This window comes from Leuresthes tenuis, unplaced genomic scaffold (assembly GCF_036924035.1).
Source record: "Leuresthes tenuis unplaced genomic scaffold, fLeuTen1.0.hap1 SCAF_17, whole genome shotgun sequence".
Taxonomy (NCBI): Eukaryota; Metazoa; Chordata; class Actinopteri; order Atheriniformes; family Atherinopsidae; genus Leuresthes; species Leuresthes tenuis.
Genome location: NW_027325371.1, coordinates 6,363,580 through 6,386,319, shown reverse-complemented (window position 1 = coordinate 6,386,319; position 22,740 = coordinate 6,363,580). Strand labels below are relative to the sequence as shown.

At 39.5% G+C, this 22,740-nt stretch overlaps 1 protein-coding gene across 1 annotated transcript in view; it reads right to left on the bottom strand.

The window, feature by feature from the left end:
• Nucleotides 1-840: 840 nt before the first annotated feature.
• The window catches only part of lrrc4ba (leucine rich repeat containing 4Ba), a 34,091-nt gene continuing 12,191 nt past the window's right edge, over nt 841-22,740 (bottom strand). The window contains exons 2-3 of the mRNA XM_072368669.1: nt 10,204-10,731; nt 841-4,029 (exon numbers count right to left, since the gene is read on the bottom strand). Coding sequence (XP_072224770.1) covers nt 2,074-4,029; nt 10,204-10,449 — 2,202 coding nt within the window. The 5' untranslated portion in view covers nt 10,450-10,731 and the 3' untranslated portion in view covers nt 841-2,073. The remainder of the gene's footprint in view (nt 4,030-10,203; nt 10,732-22,740) is intronic.

Genomic DNA, 22,740 nt, shown 5'->3' with positions numbered 1-22,740 from the left:
CCAGTGTAATTAGCTAATTATAATAACAATAACAATATTACAATAAAGATAACACGTGATTTAAAAAAAAAATCAAACTAGATAAAAACCAAAAATGAAAAACACTTATCATAATAGTTTTTTTTTTAAAAGAGATCTATAAGGTTCCATATTTTTTCATTTAAATGTCTTTTTTCTTTAAAAAACAAAAGTCACCCACCAGTGTCTGCTGTACTGTATGCCACCTTCTTCCTAACCGAACAAGCATTGCTTACCTTTAAAAATGCTCGGCAATGCCGGTCGTCCCTTTAGCTCCCTGCTGCCATGAAATCCACTCATACACGATAACACCGAGATACAGTTGTGAAATAATCCTCTGCAAAGGTGCAGTCTTCATCAAAGGTTCATGTCCTGTCTTTAATGCCTGATAACACAAGGGTCCCTGACTGCTTGAGACATCAGTGGAGTCAGTGAGGGCTGGACTTGAGGAAGCCATTTTGAGGGCCAGGTTATTTCCTGCTGATGCATGTGGAGTTCATTTAGTAGAACGTTGAGTCTGTCCCGCTGTTGTTTGTTAGTCTGATAGGATCAGTCTTAACTTTAGTGTCATATACAAATGAAAGAAAAAAGACTTTTCAGTTTTCTGTAGGCACTAGTAGTAACAATAATTGTCACATGAATGATAATAATGATAACAAAATAACAATAATATGTCATATTATCAGTGAGATCTTAAATCATGAGTTGAGTCTGAATATTTCAGGAATGACTGATTTTAGAGACATGCTAAATTAGCATGTACATCATTTTAATATATTCAAATTCTTCTAACATACTGTTAATAATTAAATGACAGCCATGACAAATAAAGCTAAGCTTGTTATCATTATTACTATTATGAGAATAATTATTTATACTACAGTGCCACTGTACCAAAAGATGAAAAGCTGCAGTCATAAGTCTTATTTTCGCAGCAAAGCATGAAGATTGTTCCCCTCAAATTACCCTGTTTGAGTGAATGAGAGGGAAAAAACTTTTTGTGGCTACAAAAAAGTTGAGACCAAAATAAATTTAAACAAAACACAGGTCTGTGTTGTAGCTTCACGGATGTCACTCTCCCGCATGTGTCCACAGTCAGGGTGGCTATTGTGTTCCGAGATGGGAAACGTTGTCGGGGAAAGGGCCACCAAAACAGCTGCGCATGTGTGTGTGTTTTTTTTCAATATATTCTTCAAACTTGGTAGTTTTTAGTCAGAAGCTTGATAAAGATTTTTTATAATTTATTTCTTTGAATGAAAATATATTTACGATATATATAATATGCACGTTCAGTCCTTTTTTATATCTCTCTTTGTCCTTTATGCCTCAGGATTTTGCTTCTCCCATGATAACCCACTCTGTTGCTTTCCTCCATTGAAGAAGACTCTAGCTAGTAAAGTGTGAGAGGGAAAGAAGTGAGAAAGTGTTTCATAAAACAATTTTTGTGGTTGTGATATTCTGAACAGCTTTGCTGCACTGCTCTTATTTCCCTTTTGCTATGTTTGAGTGCTTCCTGGAAATCTGGGACCCTACCACGCGCACGAATCATCCTTTGTTATTCCCTTCCATTGCCGAGTACTAATCTGACGAGTTTGCGGCCAATATTATGTCTTCCTCCAAATATATACACCGAATGCATCTGGGAATATATGAAGCAATCTGCATACAACCTAGAGGGACTTACTGCACATGTGTTTTGTTCACTTTTGTCCACTGAGTGAAAACAGTTAGCTTGATGCTGAGCTTCAGCAAAGACCATAGCAGGTTGCACACGATGGATGACTTTGATGTTTCTGGTTTAAAGTCGACTATGTGCAGATGTTATTGGTGGGACTAGTGTACTGTCTCCTACAGTTTTCCAATATGCTCTTCTCGGTCAGCAGGTTGACATCACAAAACAGTGGCTATGTGAAATTTAGTGTTCTCTGAAGTCTGTCCACAAGGACAGTTGGCCACAGTCAGTCTCATATGCTCAGCTTTACAGGAACTTTCTGTATCATTGTCTCTATATACTATCCCCTTATTCTTACCTTATACTTAGATCTTTAGTTTTACTCAGATTTGAGTCTCTTGCACATTTTCCTTAGAACCACTCTTAAAAAGGAGTGGCTCATTCTGGCCTTTTCCCTTTAGGCCTTTCAGAGAACTGTGCAGGCCCAGCTGGGGCAGGGGTACGGGAGAGGGCAGCGTGCCACCTGTGGACATTCCCCCACAGGAAGTAGTTGAAACTTGGGAGCAGGATATGGTCTGTGATTGAGAGCATGGGGAGGGGTTGTTGTTGTTGTTGAGGCCCATGCCTGAACCTGTGCCCATGCCCAAGGTCATCATGTTGTTGCTGAAGTGATGAGTTTTGTAGTAGTGGTTGAGGTGTTCTGATCGAGCCAGGTTTGGTAAGTTGACTATCTCTGGGTGGTGCAGCCTTAGGCTCTGGCCCCCTCCTATTCCACTGCTTCCACTCTGTGTCACCGTTGAACCTCCAGAGATGCCACTACCCCGACCACCCGCCCCAGGGCCCAGCTCATCCTCCACATTTATGATCTCGATGGCACGAGCAGGACCGTGATGTTTATGCAGCTGGTGCTGCTTCCTCAGCTTATAAAAGACCACCAGCATCACTGCTGCCATGAAAGTGATGGCTACAAAGCAGCCAATGATGATCTTGGTGGTCTTCATCACATCATCCAGACCCGAGAAGCCTGGCTCAGTGATTGGCACAGTGAACGTGGGTCGAGTGGCTCGGGGAGAGGAGGAGGACCATCCAGCAGGTAGAGAGGAGTCTGTGGTAGGAACCCCATCTGGCCACAGGTCAGAGGGAGTGGGGCCAGGATGAACCCGAATGAAGGTCTTATTTATGGCGACTAATGCATACTCGTTACCTACTCCAGCCTCGACTGTTTCCACAGTAACCGTTGTAAAATAGGTGTAGTTGACACTGGCATCAGCAGCAGTAACATTGAGAACAGCAGTAGCAGTGGTATTGCCAGCAGCATTTGTAACCATGCATGTGTACTGGCCAGTGTCTCGTAGGGTGACATTTGTGAAGTTGAGTGTGCCATCATGCAGGACGGAGATACGCACCCGGTAAGATCCATGGGTCATTAGCGTGCCATTGGGGGTGATCCAGTTGACAGACGTTGTGGACGTGCTTGTGCGACACTTCAACTCAGCAGCCATACCTTCAGTGACATTAAGATCAGTGGGTGGCTCCACAATGACAGGCGCAAAACAGGTGAAGTGCCTCTGGTCAAGCTCTCCAATGTACTTGCCTTTTAGGACTGGGGGAGCATGGCAGCGGGCACAACAGGTGGTGTTACTGGGCACTGTCTCTTTCAACCACCAACTAAGCCAAAGTACATCACAGTTGCAGACCCAGGGGTTGTGGTTGAGGTGCACCCTCTCCAGCTGGTGAAGGGGTGTGAAGAGATCATGGGGCAACGAGTGCAGTGAATTGTGGGAGAGGTTGAGCTCTTCCAGGTTTTTCAGGTCATCAAAGGCATTTCGCTCAATGACAGACACCTGTGAGTGCATTAGCCACAACTTGCGAAGAGAGGCCAGTCCCTGAAAGGAACCGGGACGAATGATCTCCAGACGATTTCCTGACAACTCCAGTTCCTCCAAACGTACAAGGGCTGTAAGCTTAGGAATGTCTTTCAGCCCACACATGCCTAGGTTCAGGTACCGTAGATTGATGAGGCCCACAAAGGCTGCATCGGAGATGAAATCCAACTTCTTGAGCTCACCCAGGTCCAGTCGACGTAACGAGGGCACACGGTGGAAGGCATAGCCTGGCAAAGTCTCAATGGGGTTGTTACGCAACCACAGCTCTCGCAGCTTGCTGAGGTACTCAAAGGCATGTGATGGCACCAGTGTGAGGCCATTGTCAAAGAGTTCCAGTGTGTTGAGGTTGGGGAGGCCATTGAATGCTCCAACTTCAATCTGACTTATCTTATTCTTGGACAGCTGGAGGATTTCAAGGTGCCTCAAGTGCTTGAAAGTGTCTGACTTGATCACCTGCAGGAAAACATAATGGCAAAATTACTGTACAATATTTAGAAACATAAATTTAGATTTCAGACAGAGTTGTGTGGTTATTTACACTGTAAGGGTTTTGATAAGGTTAAAAATAAATCAGGTGTGCATTGCCAAGCCAGTACCCAGAATATAAACTAACCTTTTCTTTGCATGTTTTTGCAAATCATAGACACATTGCATTATGCTTGTGCATTTGAGCCACAGACGTTCACAAACACTTCCTACATTCCCTATGGCAGATTGTTGGTTTGTTTTATAAGAGCCCTTAAACAACATCTGTCTTTCTTGTTTTTTAGGTGTGTAACACACCATCGACTCTGTCAGACCCTGTCAAGATAATTCGTTAACTTAAATAACAGCTAGGTCAGGCAGTGATAGAGATCACTCTGTTTATCTGTTCAGTGGTGAAAGAACTCAGTAGTACGTTGTTCTGATGCATGATGAATTTCTGATGCATTAAGCTTAAACGATTGATAAAAGCACAAGTACAAAACAATCCAATTGATGTATTAGTTTAAACTGAAGTAGGTTTTTTTCAGTCCAAACACGCTGAAAAAAACTATAACTTAGCTATAATAACCTGACTTTATATAACATTGTTTTGTTTACATTTTTAACTTACTAAATAATTTAGAGTCCTGCTCTACTCAGCTATTCGGCTCTATCTTGCACAGACATACATTGTATGTTGGAGTTAGCAGTTGAAGGTTGTCTCTTCGTTGTGTTCAAGTAGTTTTTTCCCCCGCAACGCTGCTGATGTGAGAAGACACAGCAGGGGGTTTTGCTGTCTGCCATCGTCGCTCATCTTGATGTCGGTTCGGTGTATAAGAGCCCTACAACACTGACTCCTCATAAGCACTTCACAAAACACCACTTAAAAAAAGACAGGATATCCCTTTAAAGCATATTTCAGGTATGGATGTCATGGGCTAAGTCACACACTGGGAAAACCATCTCAACACACTCACCTCACCTTTACTTTTTCAGTTCGGCAGTTGTCTTATTTTCTGTTGGAGTATAATCTGGAGTCGAGCATTTGAGGACTGTTAAATCTGGAGCTGGCACATCAGTTTATATCATATGCTACTTTGGTGTTGGGGGGTTAGGTTTGGTTAGTTTGTGTGTTATTCATTACTGATCTATTTGTTTCCCCTTTTCTGTTATTTGGTTTGGCCAAAGCACAATATAAATTACCCTTATTGTGTTCGGTCAGCTTGTTAGGTTGAGTTTCTTCAGTTAACTATTTTTCATATAAAGCTACATTTAGTTGACCAAAAAACACAAGCTTAGTCAGAATTTTCTGTGTCCTCTCTGCCAAACTTCATAGTGCCTAACAGTCAGTGGCGTCGCAGTGTCTAGAAAAGTGAATATACTCGACGCTTTCTTTTTTTCAAAGCATGTAGCATGTATCTTCTGCTGTTTCACATCAGGGAGTAAGGATCAGTATCAATAGTCACTGCCTCAACTTATCAATGTATTCAATAAAGGTAGCTTCTAATAGCCAGTAAGAACTAGGGCAAAGCAGGTTGCCTTCCTATAAAAAGTAAAAACTGACTTGCACCCCACTACTAACTGTGATACACATCAGAGGGAATTTGGAAGTGGATATACACCACTTAAATATGTGGGCACACTCTGTATACTTGTGAATACCAGCACTAACCACTGATTACAATAGAATACGTAACATGGCTTCAATATGAATCTGTTAAAGCAACAACAACCTGTTGGGTTTATCTGAAAAGCCAGATTTACACCTATGCATGTCTGTCTGTTAATGTGACTTCACAAAATACAAATGTGCTGTGTTGAAAGTAATGAATATTACTATAAAAACCGATTCCAATTCAGACATGAAATGAACTTGTTCAGCTACAGTCTGAATAATGAAGAGGGATACATGTCTGAAAGAGCATTTAGTTTCAACACTTTTGTAAGTAGCTCATGAAAATAGATGTTGTTGTCTTTTTCCCCTCGTATTTGTGGTCGTTTTCGACAACAAAATCACTGCCAGGCTTCAGATAGACTGTGGTGTGGTTTGAAATACAGCTTTTCACAACAAAGCACTTTGACATGTAGACAAAGTGTCAGAATCTGATGAGTTAGGAATAAGACCATACTATTTTGGTTCAGAGACTTTGAGAATATTGTATTCTTGGTTTGCTAAAATGTAAAATGTCTACATGTTATGCTGGTAATTGAGCTGATTTCAATATATAAACTACACATATTCTGAAGTTGCCTGTGTTCTAGTTTCTGTTACAATAACAATCAAAATACATTTTGAAATATCAATTTGCCTTTCATACATTAATACTTAATAGGGATTAGGATCACACACAGTTTTCCTAACGGTTTTGATTACTCTGATTTTTTATTCATTATAGCATACTGGATGGCATATAACCATGACAGACATGCACTTGTAGTGCTAACATACCTTTTTTATTTAGAGATGACTAAATTAGCAAAACATTATGAATCCATGTGAGGACGATACAAAACATTGTGAATAAATCATTCATAGGAAGCAATATAATTGAGTCCATGTTCAATAATAATAATAATAATAACAACAGCTGACCTTTCTACCTCATTGACCATCTCGTGTCAACTTTTGAAATGTACGAACCCTGAACAGCAACATGAACCATGAAACTGGGACCTCCATGTTGAACTTTAATGTACTCATGAAGCTATAGTGATTGCATTGATCCAGGATTTAAGTGGTGAGCTACATTTAATTTCTTTAATTATGTAAAAAATGGCTTTCTAGTAGTTTAACAGCATTTACCTTTGTATCGGACCTATTTTTCTTTTTCTTTTGTGTGACTATAGCAGCAACAAACAGCTTTGTGCCCTCTAAGGAGGGGAATTAGCTTTACACCTATGTTGTCATTGCCTCTCTACTGTAATTAAACCCCCGTTGACCGTGTTCATCCTGAATGCTGTGAAGGCATGCCCAGGCAATGCATTCATCAGGCAGTCCTACCACACACTAACTTGACCTTTGTGTTGTGCATGTGCAAAAGGGCAGGCTTTACTCAGTGCTCACACAGCAACAACGTCATCATGGATAAACCTCAGCCTCAGCCTGATGAGAATCACAATGGCTGTACTTAAGCAGATATTGAACACTGACTTACTTACTGATGAAATCTGTCACTTTAATTGTGATTTATTCAAGAAGAGAGTAGGTGACTCTGCTTAACAATTCACATTCACATGAATAATGGGGTAATTTTATTTAACATGTGAATAACTCAAAAAAGCATTTGGTACTTTGTAATTTTCCAAGTAATTTTAGATAACTTCGCAAGATGTCTTTCTAAGGTTGTTTTGTTGTACTTAAACTTTTTCCTGTGTGAAGGTATTTGTACTACAGGTAAGCTTTTTTTCTTCCCAAAGTAGCTTCCCTAGCTTTGATAAATAGTGGTGCAGTAAAGCACAAATCAATAACCTTCTCCTGCTCAAGAGCACAGTTACCTTGTTTTAAAGATTACAATCAGATTGTTTCATCACAAGCATTTTTGACACAGAATGTACTAGAACACCGCAAAGAGGATTGTGTACTTTCAAATAACATGTCGACGTCAGGGAGGTGATGACATACGCATCAAACAAGGTATTGCCTGCATGACAGCAGTAACCACTTGATAAGGAACAATCAAAGAAGCAGCAATTAATTATGGCATCGTGCGTGACCCCCTGCTGCTAACCAGTCGTATAGTATGAACCCACGAAGACTTAAAAATTCCTTATCATAAGAAAAGCATGCAGTGTGGTATGTACAATACCATCTGACAACACTGAAGATAGTGTAGTCTGAAATAGGCTTTACACACACGTTGATTTAGCTAGGTGACAACAATAAAAGCCAAATGTCTGATCAGTTGAAATGAATGGTTGGTGTGTCTAAACTTTTGCCTCCACTGTTGGCTCAGAAGCAAATCCATTTTGAACCCTGCATTCAGCCTCCATACATGGCAAACAGGATGAGTTACACTAAAAAGTCAACAGTTCCACCTTGAGCATACAGTATGGAAGGGCAAATATCGCAAGGGGACAAAAAAAACTCAGTGGCAAAAATAAAGTTTTGAGAATTTCGATTTGCAGCCCCACTGAATGACCAAGCTGCTGATAAAAAAATAAAAATCTGTTATCACATCTAGTTTGTGGTTTAATGCTGACAATTTATTCAACAAACAGTCACATGATGAAAATCATGTCTATTAGGACCACTTTCAAAAGATCTGGAATCCACGGAGACCCATTTCTGACTTTACTGCATTGCTCCGAACAGTGAAGTTCTGTTCTGTTATTTCTGTGAAACTCAGGGGTTTAATACCAGCTCATTTTAATCTCTTGCTAATAAGCCGATAATCAGTATTGAGCTATTTACATAAAGTGTTGCCACAAATCATTTCAGAAGACAGATCTATGAAACAAAATCAATTCACTGTTTAAAGGGTGTCAGCACAGAGTGGGGCACAAATTAACAACCGGAAGACGTGTTTTTCTGCAGGAAGACATGATTCTGAAAATCATGGGTGCCACAGGCCCTGGACAGCACTCACCAGCATTTGGTGTGATCCAAGTGGAGCTCATTTGGCGGGAAGTCAAAGGCACACAGCAAGTGAGCGCAACTAAAGGCCTCTTAAAACTGAATGTTTGAGATATGTGTGGCCAAAGCCCTCTGTGAGATGCACAGAGACTCCTGGAGTCAGGCCATTGCTTCTTCTGTATGTAGAGCAAGAGTGGGGGGAGAGGAAGTATGGGTGATGGGCACAGAGGGGGGCAGAGAGAGAAGAGGAAAGGATGAGGATGTTAAGAGGGGGTGGGAGCTGTCAAGGCTTTACTCTCAGGGTACTCAGTGGAGGAAAAAATAAGCCAGAGAATCTAGGATGCCTTCAGGTGTTAAAACATTTTTAGATTTTTAATCATTTCAAGTGGAGCTGCAGGATACAACAAACCAAATCAAAATCTGTGGGCTGAGAACGAAACGCAACAAATACTGTTATTACATCTTTAATTTTTCTTTCATGTTAATGGCCTCTCTAAAAACCCCACATATTAAATCAAGATGCATGGTGTCCCATTTATGCTCCGTGAACATCACATAATGTTTAATAAGATGTTTTCTCCAAAGAATAGGCTGCTGTGTCCAACATTCAGAGCACATTATAAAAGACGTACTGCAAAATTTTAACCGTGTTTAGGATACCCCGTGCTTTTCATTACAAAAGATGAAATGTAGTGGAAATTTATCTAAAGCCACAGAAGAACAGAGCACTGTCAGCAACATGAGGATGGATCTAATTACATCAAATGCTGCGGCAAAGAGTAAAATCAACCCACTCTGTTTACAAATCTAGAAATTCTTGGGCTTTGTATCGATGGTTTGTGGTTAAACGATCTTCCCTTGCAGCTGAAAATTCACAAATGCCGTCTAGGGACTCTAGATAAATTGGTAATGCATACAAAAACCAGCATGGTGTCTTGGAAATATGTCTTGCTTTCAATTCATGAAATATTCCCTCAGTTCCACAGAGGCTTAAGTGCCTTTTTCTATCATTATGAATGCTTACTCTCTTGTCTTTCCTTAGAAATAAAGTTTCAAAGAAAAACCTGTCGTAACAAATTAATCATAAGATCCACAACTGCCTCTGATAACGCATGTATATCAACGTCTGTATGAACTGATTTATATATGTGTGTGCAATCTGAAAGGAAAATCTTCCATCTGCTGTGTCAGTGTGCTTTCAAAGTATACACTGAAAACTGTCATGTTAAGAATTACACACTTGCCACTTGCTCAGGGATTTCTGCTGTGCTGTGATTGTAAATAAAATTACTGCAAACCACACAGCAACCATCATTATACAAGAAACAACCAGCAGTCGAAGGAAATCAATAATATTTTCTGAACACTTAAACTTGATTGCAAGTAACAAATTAAGTTAGTGTGAATGTATTTCTTTATAGCAATAAGGGGAGTGATTTAATTGTCATCGAGACAGCTTCAAATCACCTTTATGTGTGTGTTTATGAGTCATATTTGAATAAGTTTTAATAAACACAAAGACACACTTTAAATTACACTGGCATGTAATCTTTTGGCCTGACTTGCAACTTTCTCTAGCCATTATTCACCTGTATGGAGTTCTCCTGCAGGTTGAGGTATCTTGTGTTGACTGATATGCTTTCGGGCACTTCCTCCAGATTTTGCCTGGTGCAGATGACTCGGCTGGCCTGGTTGGAACAGGTGCAGGGGGAGGGGCAGGAGGAGGCGGCTCCCACTAACTCCGGCCCAGGGAGGAGGAGCCGCAGTAGCAGCTGGGCCAATAGAAAGAGGAGGGGGGAGGGGCCGCGAAGGCAGGTCAGCGTGGCGATGCGCATGGCAACTGGGACATGACCCTGCTCTTTAATCCGAAGGTACAGGTGAGGTAACTCCACGCCTGTGGACTTGCGAGAAAAGATTCACTTTCCTTTTGGTCCTCCAGTGGCAATTTGTCCTTTCTAATTCCACATCCTCTGAGATGTTTTTGTCCTCTGTCGATCTCTGTATTTTCCTCCCTTGTTTTTTTGACATAGAAATATGCAGATGAACAGATGTTATTCCTTTTTTTCCTTGCGTTGCCAGGGGATTTGAGTCTTTTTTTTGGAAGAACCCAGGAGTTACTATGAAGAATAAAGACAGAGAGAAAGAGAGCGGTTATTATAGACAGGACACAAACTGTATTTTTGAGTCCTCAAAACCCACACTGAATAGAACAAACAAAAGACGACTACTGTATGGTTTATCATGGAAGGGATTGTCTGAGAAAAAAAAGTAATAGAAGCATCAGAACTTTTGTGTCACTGCACAAATCTAATCTAATCTAATCCACACATGCAGGGTAGGTGGAAGATGGTTTCTGTGATTAATTGTTTGAAGCCGAGGTGCTAAAACACGTAAAGGTGTGATTTTGACTTTACAGAACTGCACTCAACATAAAAAAAAATATTTTTTAACCATTGGTTATATCATTTGCATCCCACTGAAAAGGTTAAAACAGAGTTTAATTCACTGTAGATTTATTGAATGCTGAATACTCATTCTGAGACCATGTTTTGGTGACAAATGTTGCTTCACTGAAACATTACTATTCAATACAAATCTGGGATGGAGATGATTTAGTGGCTATGATGCAATTAAATTTTGGTTCAAACTTTTTTGAGAGTGCAGGTTGTGCATGTTGTTCACAGAAATAAATAGAACTGCATATAAAAATGTAACTTTAGGCCCTTTGGCAGCTCTAACTGAGCTCTCTTTTTCTGGAAAGCCAAGTTTGAATTTTCAGGTTCCCGGTCCGAAATCTAAGTTAAACAATCCAACAAATTAGATTTTGGAGTCAGAGGAATCTCACCAACCCAGACCAAAAATAGAAGATGGCTGCTCTGCATTTAAAAAGAAGTGGTGAAAGCTGTAGTAAGACATTGTTAAATGCCACTTATCCTCATTTGTGTCTCAATGAATTAATTGTACACACAAATCTGCCCAACCTCTATCTTTGAACGTATCATTACAGATCATTACAGTGTATGTGCAGAATACTCAATAATGAGTTTTTAGCAACTGGGTTAGCTGGGTCCTCCATTCATTTCAACTAAATTATGAGGAAAATAATATAATACCAAGAGGTATTATAAAGTTATCCTCCAGTAAGGATGCCATCATGACATAACAAATAGTCTCCTGCTGCTATTATAAAATGCAAAATATAGTAGGTTTAACATTCAAGGACACAAGGACAGGGAGGTCATTTCATAAGTGAATTTAAGAAAATAAGACGATGTGGGAAGATATTCAATGACTGTCAACAAATAAAACCAAATTACCATAAAATTAATAATTAGATTATGCTTTTTTTATACATATGAAAATGTTCTCATATTTTCTGGATAAAATTATTACCATATAAGAAAGGAAGAAGACATATGAGATCGACCTCCCAAATAAGGTACATGCAATGCTGCATGAAAGTTTCCTATTCTAACCCAAACTCTAATCTTTTTGTGTCTAAACAGAGGCTTGTAAAAAACTGCTTAGTGGGAGGATTTTGAGTAAAAGGGGTATGAAAATATACTTTAAATGCCTAGCTTCTGATATTAACAGTGATTAAATAAAGTAATGACTTTAAAGATTAACCAACCATTCTAAATTTTAAGTATCACCCAAGTCAAATTTAATTTTGTAAAACAAAACTGGATTTTAGAGAAAATCTGTAGTTTCAGAGCAAAAGAAACAAAAGCAATTATTAAGCCACCATCAACATCTTTGAATCAAAAAAGCTAGATCTACTCTATGTCAGGAAGCAACAGGGTTTCTGGGACATTTGGTCTTAATTCTGATAGTCATTAATAACACCACCCGTGTGAGTTAGAGACTTCCAGATATCTCTGCCAGGGTCTCATTTGTTAACACTAATTATACCAAGGTATAACAATTAACTTGACAATGATTTATTGATGTTTGAACATGCTACACTCAACACCTGTAATTAAACTACTTATTAAAGGTCTAAACCTTGAAAACAATAAGCAGCTGAAACCAGTAAGCAGGGGCATTTTTTTGCGGCAGCATAGGCATAGAGCATAGGCACAGAGGTGGGACTAAAATGGTAATTCCATTCTTATGCGAGTATAGTGCTGTACGCTCCAGGGGTTGTAGAATAGTGGCGAATGGTGCAGTCTACATTAGCACTAATAGATGGCTGGTCAAGTCAGACTTCACCAGCATGTAGAGGCAGCGAGCCTCTGTACCCTCTGCAGGTTATTTAGACATGAATAACCTTAAATAAGGGCATCCGGCAATCTAGATACGGTTATTAATGATGATAGTTGTAATGATGGGACTTTGACACGCAAACTCATTTGACACGCTGAGCATCCTCACTTGGCACACAGTTTTTTTTGGAGGGGAGGGATAGGGGGTTGTAGTGAATGAGAAGGAGAGAAGGATTATTAATCTGATAGATGACTGTATGGCTGCAGGCAGAGAAGGGAATTATCAACACTACAGTAATAGATGAATACTGAACAGCTGCGGAGAGAGGGCCGGAGAAAGAGAGGCAAGCAGGAAGAAAGAGATAGAGATGGAGACAGATGGAGGGAAATCTGAGTGAAAGGGATAAAGACCTAGAGAGGTATAAATAGTGGAAGAACAGAAAAGAGATCAGTTGTAGAAAAAAGATGAGATAAAGAAGTGGAAGAGGGAAATAAGGAGGGAGAAAAGAAGAGACATTAATATTAATAATCTCACACTCCATAAGAGAGAGAAAGAGGAGAGGAGAAGAGCCTCAATAGAGAGATGAATATAAAGCAGACAGAGGTAGAGGGAGGGGGGGTGACAACACAGAGGTGCATATAAAATGGAGAGATGGAGGTAAAAGACAATACAGAGGGATGAGAATGAAACAGACTGAGAAAAAGAGAGGAATAGAGGGAGGTTTTCATGTGTGGGAGGAGAGGTGGGTTTGGATTGGTTGGGCAAGATTGATCAATAATGCGTACGCTGAAGTTCAATGACATTAAAACACACAAGGACACCACGATAAATAATACTGGCGGTATACTCCGGACAGGAAGAACAGGACAGCAGCAACACTGGCTCCTGCAGCCCCTCAACTGCTCATCATCTGTATCCTGACATGCAGCATTGCCAGTGATGATGGAGGAAGAACTACTCTGTGTTATTTTTGGAGCAACTGTCACCTTTTTAGGTATTTTAATTTCCAGCCACCTTTAGTCTCTTACCAGTGAGGTCTAAGTGCCAGAGCTATTTCAGGTAGAGACATCCGAGTGGAGCTGAAGGGTGTGTAAAAAAAAAAAAAAAAAAAAGACAGCTGGTGGAAGCTAAGGTTAAGATGGCAGCTCTGATGTTGGGTGAGAAGTTACGAGACTCAGTAGATGGGACTGAGACTAGTTGGAGCTGACAGCTAGTTAGATGCTGGTTGATTTGATTCTGCCTCACCGCTGCCACATGTTACAACACCTGAAACTTTTCCCCCATGTCCTCTCTTTTCTGCCTTTATCTCTCCAGACATCTTCCACTTCCCATCTCCTTCTATAAAAGTGGGGACACAGCCTTCCCTTCTGTGAACTCTTTTGCAAACTCAACCCCATGCATTTTCAGCTGCCTCACACATTTTTCCTCGATACTACAGTAAATATTTTGAGAATGGCGCTCCCCCCGTTTGGATCGCTGCAGTGTCCAGTGTTAGAGGGCGGGCGGGGGGGGGGGGGGTAAACACTGACATTGTAGTTTGATTAAAGATTAACCTGCTACAGAGGTCCATATTAACCCTTAACCCTAACTTTTCCTCTGTCCACGGAACACAAACCCACTGCAAATACATCCCTCCGCCCTCCACAGACTCCCCCACTTTTGCTCTCTCATTCCTGCCTCTGCATTCAAATCTTAGCCAACAGAGTTACCATGGTTACCTATTCACCACAGTCCCCAACTCTGTCCAGCTGTATCCCACCAATTCCACATCCACCCCTCTCCTTCCCCCACGTCCTCCCTCATTAGCACCCTATACACACACTCGTATACAAGTGGCCTAACCTAAAGTGTGAATGACATCAACACTTCAAAAGCCATGAGGCAGATTTTTTAACGATGATGTTCATGCTACAGTGATGACAGTACAGTTGTATTCATCCAGAAAAGTGACAAGCAGCTACAAATCACAGGTGCAGAACTCAGGGTAATTTTTCCAGAGTGTTGATGCAGTGGTAAATTAAAAGGTACATGGAATGACAATCTGGTTGGGTGAGAAACACTTGATTATCATGAAAAATATACAACATAATAGTCAGTGTATCTTCAACTATCCAAGGCACGGATAGCCTATAATCTTAATCAGCCTCCTACTCATTATGCTTAAAACATGTTTCTCTCTGACAGTCAGAATAAAGATTTTTGGGTAGTTTGACTTCATTGCTTGCCAAGCAATCAAATAAGACCAATGTGCACACTCACAGTTTTGACAAAACAAATTCTTGAGGCCCGAACTTTAATTAGAAAAAAAGAAGAAGAAGAAAAAGTTACTGAAGATGGTTTTAATCTTAATTTTAACTTTGCTCTTGTTGCTTTTGGTCAAAAATACTTAAAACCCTTGAAAAATACGAACAGATTCCCATCCAATAAATGTTTTTAAGCTGTGCCAGCTGAGCTGCACTTCTACCTTAGGGCTGCAGTGTACCAACGTTAGTCTCAAAAACACGGACTCAGACAGGCGGGGTCTTGCATGTAAGAAGCATTTGCACACTTGCAAGGTGGGACTTGTCAGGAACAAGGTTTATTTGACACATTATCAGCTGTTTGTTAAACCAAAGAGGTGAGAGTGTGTTAACACTGCACTTCACCTGAGCTTTGTTGATGTTTTACTTCTTTGCTCTGGTTCTGTTTTGCGGCTTCCCCCCTACGGATGTAAGACAGCCATTGTTTTCAAATTACAGGACAGACGCATTGTTATAGCTTACTCAATATACGTGAAGCAATTTTTTCATTAGGTGGTAATAAAGTATTTAGTTAATGAAGGGAGACAATTGTCATTCATTTTCCACGTGAAATTTTCAAGCATTCTTTTGGAGAGATTTCTATTCATTACCTCACAACAGTAGCATCAGAATTAGGCAGCTGGGGTGCCACATACATTATCACAAACTATTCTCATCAGTCTGCTTTTCAGTAGCTCAGGTTGTGCTACTGAAAAGCATAAAGTTAGCAGAGACCAGGAAAATTATTAAAAATAACATATTTAAACTGCATAACACTATAAGTCATAGTTGAATTAAACATTTCCCACACATATTGCGTATTGTGTGTTTATTTAAACTTATTAAAAGCTGCATCAAATGAAAAGATCTAGGTGTCTCGTGCATTTTTTTTACACATTCCTTTCCTAGTAATGACATATTTGATTTATTTAGAATCTTGACCAGAATATAAAATGCTTGGTTGCCCATAATACATTTTTAATGCTTGACTTGCCAAAGGCTTCTTAAGATTAGATTCCTTGCAATAATGTATGCTATGAATCTTATTCCATTAAGATAAACTTTCAACTTTAGGTCACTCAGTTTGGTGTTAGGTCTTAGACATTATGTTGGGTAATTTACTCCTTCTTTTCAATCGCTTTTGTAGAAGCAGAATAAGGAGTTTATGGTTTGGCTTTTTTCACAGTTAAAAGCAACTAGTCATCAGTTGAATATACTGTACATGAAAGGACAGTGCAGCAGATGGTTGGATGGAAATTATTACAACTTACACAAGAAGCGAGAGTCAAGATAAGACACAACTATAGTAGGCAGTCAAACAAGCAGTGAGTCGAACAGACAGGAGCACACTCTTTCTCTCCAGTATCCCGTCTGCACATCAGCATGGAGGCCCATCAATAATGACTCGGCAAACACCAAGATGGCAGCTCATGCAGCCTCAAGAAAAAAAAAAAGAGAAAAAAGGAAAGCTCATCATGTCGGTTGTGTGCGGTGAGAACGGAGCCATGACCTTTCTTGATCGTAGTGACATCTACAACATTCAGGGTCGTGCCTGTGAGGCTTCCAGACAGCAGAAAATCTGCTCTCACACACCTCAATTTCAGTGACAAGGAAGTAATCTAAAATAATGACCTAAAACTGATTTTACATCGAACAGCAGAATGCACCTATATTTACTGTTCCACAGCTGCTAATAGTGATGCTGCACCAGGGACTGTTTGAATAAATTGACTGAATCAACAGCTGTCGTTGCACAATCACCCTAATCAATTTACATTAAATTAAAATTCAGTTTGCTGTGGTCCATATATAGAGAAATATCATAAGGTTTTACTAATCAAAATTGGTATTGATCAAGAACACCATATGAAATCTGAATTGAATTTAATGATCATATTCACTGGAAACCAGTTTCACGTCATCCCATGTTTTAGAGTGGATTTGTAGAGCCCAGTGTTGTAGCATAACAGCTGCTTCAAAGCCTTAAAACCCTGAAAAAATCCCAAAGTAAAATTGGCTCCTTCTTTCAAAACAACATCAATATTGGCCGTAACAGTTCACATAACACATAGCAATAAAAAACGATTCAGAAACAATCTTGCAGAATTTGCAGCTCACAGGTTGTCTGTAAACAGAAATAATGCTTGTGGTCTAATTGCCTACAACAGGCAGTGAGTTAGTGTAGTGGGGTGATGAAGAGGGCAGGAGTGAGAACTCAGAGCCAACTCCTGTCTTGTTTCCTCCAACCTTTCTATTTCCAGCTTCAGTATAAATGCCAACAGCACAAAGTGGATGTATCCTCAATAACTGACATAGTCTTGGCACCTTGACAAATAGCCAGTGGGTGAAGTCTCAGGGGAAAAATCCTGGTGTCGAACAGAGGGTCACCCCTTTTTCCATTTTTATAGCCTTAACTTCAGTTTTAGAACACAGATGTTTGGTGCTTACACCACTGGTCAATTCATGGAGTCTCTTCTTGCGTTTGCTCGTAATATTTGTTTTCAGATCAGATCTATTATTATGAATGTAGGGGTTAAACAGGAACTAACTTATTAGTAACCAGCATAAAGAAGGCTTTGCTCACATATAACATGGGCTGCATAGTGGATTCTACATTACAAGTACATCCACACTGACCATTTTCGTTACAAAGCTTTGGATGAAATAAAAAAAACAATAGAATGAACCTGTTCAGATTGAAGCAGAAGGTCAGTTGGTGTTTTCGTCAACTCAATTTTGCAGAGAAATCCCAGTTAGAAATATGACCAGACATCCAGACTTTCAGTCGTTCAGGTTTTACTTCCAGAATTTTCCCAGCCTACAAAAGAGGACCTATAAATATCAGAAATATTAATTCTAGCCAAGATTTTAACGTCTGTTGTCCACAAATGCTTCGTTGGTCACAAAAATCTTTGTTAAGACCAATAACCTTGAATTTAAAATGATACTCACTCCTGTTCCCATAACAAATGGTGGCAGTCATGTATATTTTTGCAACTTAGGGAGGTGTTTGTTGTCTAGATGAAGCAGTGACATAGATACATACCCTCTATACTAGTGATGAGAATTTTGGCTCTTTTTAGTGAGCTGGATCATTTGGCTCAGCTCACCAAGAAGAGCCAGCTCCCAAACGGCTCTCCATTTTACCACTTATACCTTTCAGAATTCAGTCAAATTTAGCGCTGTTTTTTCTTGTCTTGTGAACACATTTATCACTTAAATTTCAATAAATTGCTGTAGCCAATGGCATTTACAGTTGTAAAATCCTTTGTAACTCTCTAACTTGCTTGAAGAATCACTCTGCCACACAAAGCAGATAGAAAATGCTTATAAAAACCTAAGCATATAAAGTAAAATAGGACAACTGTCATCCAAATACTACTTCTTTTTCTGTTTTTACTCATCTTTGCACCACACTCCTCTCTCGTCTTCACTCGCGCCCCCCCCTCCTCCAGTCACCGTCTCAGCGCTGCTACCCTCGCCCCTCCCTGCTTGGTGGAATGATCCTTGTCAATTCTCACATGATTGGTTGCACAGCGTAAATGTGACACCCGTAGCCAACGCCTGCAGCGCCCGCAGGTACTTTTCCTAAAGCAAAAAGTAAAAATGAATAAATAAATCTAAAAAAAATGGCTCAGTCAGCCGGCTCACATCGTTCACTTAAAAGAGTCAACTCTCTGAACCAGCTCGTTCGCGACTGACACATCGCTCACATCACTACTCTATACAGGCCACATGGCGCAAGATGCATGCCTGCTATTTTTCTCTTTGGTATGCACATTTTTTCACTAAATTTAATTTAATTTCAATAAATTAGATGAAAAATTGTGGATAATCATGCTGTTTTTAACATTTTATTGTACTGGAGGGACTTAATATCTGTTGCCGTTTGGTTTACCAATTCAGAACCACTTTGAATTAGTCCTGAAGGCTTCTGCATTTGGTATACATGCACATAAATCCCAATGAAAGCCATGCCTAGTGCAGAAGGGTTCTTAAATGTTTTCTATAATTTCATATTTAATATAGTTCAAAAAGTGTTAGGTGTAATATGACAGCTTGGCAAGCAAGTTGTTTGTTAGCCTGTTTGCTTAAACTTTTATCCAACTTTGTGGCATGTAGCGTAGTCTCTATCCAAAAAAACATTGCAAAAGTGAAAGAAATTTGTAACAAATTGAACATATCCAGGGCAAATTCCTGAGATGAAAAATAGTGAAGGCAAAGTTTTGCAAACCTAATCTGAATTAATAGACTTTTGGTTGTCAAACACACACACAACTGCAGAAATTAGACATCTTTATGTGCTCAATTTCAAATGGAAATAAGATGTGTCTTATTTCATTGTCCTATGTCTTATTTTAGATGGAAGTAAGACTGCTGGCAAACCCATGGCTGATCCACTTACGCCTCTGTCTCTTTAAAATGGGATGTTTCTTAAATCAGTTAGCTCAGAATGTTTTCTTAAATCAATTTTAATGTCTCATAAATCGCGATGAAGGGATTACTGTCTATAAATCAGCATTTTCAGTAATGCTCTGTTACACTGACATATTTTCATGCCAGTTAATGCAAGATGACAGACTGGCTACCCAATCTGAAATGGATAAAAAGGGTATGATAGCTGCGCACTGATGGTCAGTAAACTCCTCTAAAACACAAATGGTAACTTTAGTCTGTCAAAAATTGAGGAACACAGGTGTTAAAACTGATTAACTCAATAAAAAGATCAAATTTCAGCCTGAAAGCTTCACTTTTGAACCTATCATGTTTTTATGTCAATAGTGAGGAGGAAATGCTATTTTGCAGAAAGGTGTGGTTGGTCCAGACCAACCTGAAGTTGTCATCTGAAGCATCCAAAGTACAAGTTGACATTAAAGTACTTCAAAATGCAGACTCCTAACTTTTCTGAAGTGTTTTCATGCAATATCCCTCGGTCCACTAAGAAGACATCATTCACAAATAAGCTGATCAGCAGACAAATATCTTGTGAATATCAGATAAGCTCAAACATAATTATATAAAGTGATTCAGATTTACACGGGTATATGACCTTCCAGTGATCTGCATTTGAACACAAATTGCCAAACCATATAAGTATCATCTAACTGCTTCTTCCTAGAAATGAATATGACAGACCAAAGTTCAATAAAGCAAAGGGCTTTTTCACTTTCCTGGACATTCATTTTTCCTTTTCAGGCCAAAGCAGAGCTGGTCTATCGCAAGTGTGGCATCCTTACCAGGCCTAACAAAGTATAGATCATGCCACCTAAGCTGATAAAGGTTAAGAAACTTACAAAAGAAGTTCAAAAGAAGAAATACATCTAATTTGTCTCAGTATTCTTTAAAAGTCATGTCAAATTATAATCCTGCCATAATCAGCCCATTATAATCCCATCCAGACCTTCCACAGTGTGCTACCACCCAGAATTAATTTTTAGCCCAGTCTGTTCATCTAGCCTCATTTTATCCCTCACTCTCAGCCCCATTCTGGTCCCAGGATAGTCTATCACACTTAAAGCTTACCCTCTTCACAGGCACTTATACACATTTAAAGCATTTGACTAACTGCCAGGCAAAATTGACTTTCAGATGAAAGACGAGGGGGCTTTTAAAAAAATTAAGAGGGAATTTCAGCATCAAGACATAGGAGCCCTGATTTAATCAAATCAAATGAAAAAAAATATTTATACATACAGACATATATGTTCTGCAGAAGAAGTGGAGTCACACAAAGGGTTTTCTCTTTTTAATGGCCGTGGAAGGGAGTTGGACATGGGAATATGGATTTGTGACAGTGGGCGCTTGTTAATAGTTGTTGGTGGGGAACAGTTTTGGGGAGGTGCTGCTGTGTGGTTTTGTGCTGGATAAGAGAGAGGGAGCCCCACACTCCACAACTTCCTTCTCTGTGTTTATCCTTATCACCGCCAGCACTGAGAGAAAGCTGGACAAGCACTGGCCTTGCTGATGAATGAGGGACTGACGTCACTGGCCCACACATATACATACACAAACACTCATTGTGAGCAGCGTGACTAATGTCATACAAACACCCTTTTTGTTGCTTCAGTTATACCTGATTCATGTCTGGCTCCCAGGGGAAGGAGTCCCCCAGGTGATGGAAATATTCAGACATGTAAGATGTTAGTGCAGCTGAATCAATGATACCAGTCAATAACTCCCCCCTCAGGAAGGATTTAAAGACAGGGGTGTGTTACAGCAGCACACAACCAGATTCAGATGAAGACCCCCTATTGTACTCACTATTGATTTTTCTTCTCCCCAATATTGCATGCAGTAATGCCATCAACAAGTAAAGGTTCAAGTAGAGACATATTTGAATTTGCCTAACTGTTGAGACTCAGTCTGTGTCTGATAGCTGATATCATTAAGTGGCTGGCACGTTGTATTGAAAGAGAAAGGGGAGGGGATGAAGAATTTCAAGTGCGTGTCTTTCTTATTGCAGATGAAATATGCCTGGAGCATGTTGAAGGAGAAATATGTATCTTCACAGATAATCATGCCACTGCTTTCATTTGCATCTTGAGATACTGCATGTTTCACTCTAACACAGATCACAGATATGCAGTCTCATCGATCCATATGAGCTAAAAATAATTAATCTCAAATTAATTCTTTAAAGTCAAAAGCAAATCATTTCTCTCACCTTTCTTGCTTTTCTTGATAGTCATAATGTATTTTGATTTAATTTTAATTTTACAATAAGTAGGCAGTATTCAGGACCCCACTGTCTTTAATATTTGGGATGTCTTGGTTGAATCCATAATACAACTAAATATCTCTTTCTGATTTTTCTGAACCCTCCCAGAAACGTGTCTATCCATTTCTTTTATTTTAAACTAACTGTCAACTTGTGATAATAAATAGGGCAGGTGATCTTTGGACTATGTACCTGCTAGAAGTTACTTCATTCATTTTAAATACTTTCATTGCCCTTTTTTTTTTGTTCAGTCTTGTTTAATTTTCTTTTTGCTATCAAAATATAAAGTTGAAAATCCTACTTTTAAGACGTATTGGCTCATAAACTCCTCTTAAGTTATTGAAATCTTTTTAAAAATCTGTTTGTATGAGTCTGACTTGCATGCTCAGTCTGTATCCTTAATTTTGCCTATTATTGGAAATCTGTCTCACCAGTACACATACTGGGTGCATTTGTCCACATCTCCAAAACATAGAAGTGTCCCAATCCATGGTTAGAATTTTTTTTAGAGGGCAGCTAACGATTGATTTTAACCCATCGTGTATTAGTAACCCAAAACCCTTATCATTTACGAGTGAGAGAGAAGCTGAAAAATGAAAGGACAACAGAAAATACTGTGTGGGATGGGTCTCAAACTCAGATCTCCTGTACTGGAGTCAGCAGAAAGAAAGCTTCAGATCATTCCTCTTTTCTCTTCATAAGTGTTTGTAGCCAAGTTAGAAGAGTTGAACATTTACATCATCATGCAGCAAAATGTCAAATGTCAACATCTTCATGGAGAACCTGCGACACTGAATATGAGCATCATTACATAGCCAGATGTAGCAAGACGTTGAACACTCATATCATCAACAAAAGAGAAGTAAGCTGTGTCTCTGTAGGGATATGAATACGAAAAACATAATCATTGTAACATTTCTGAG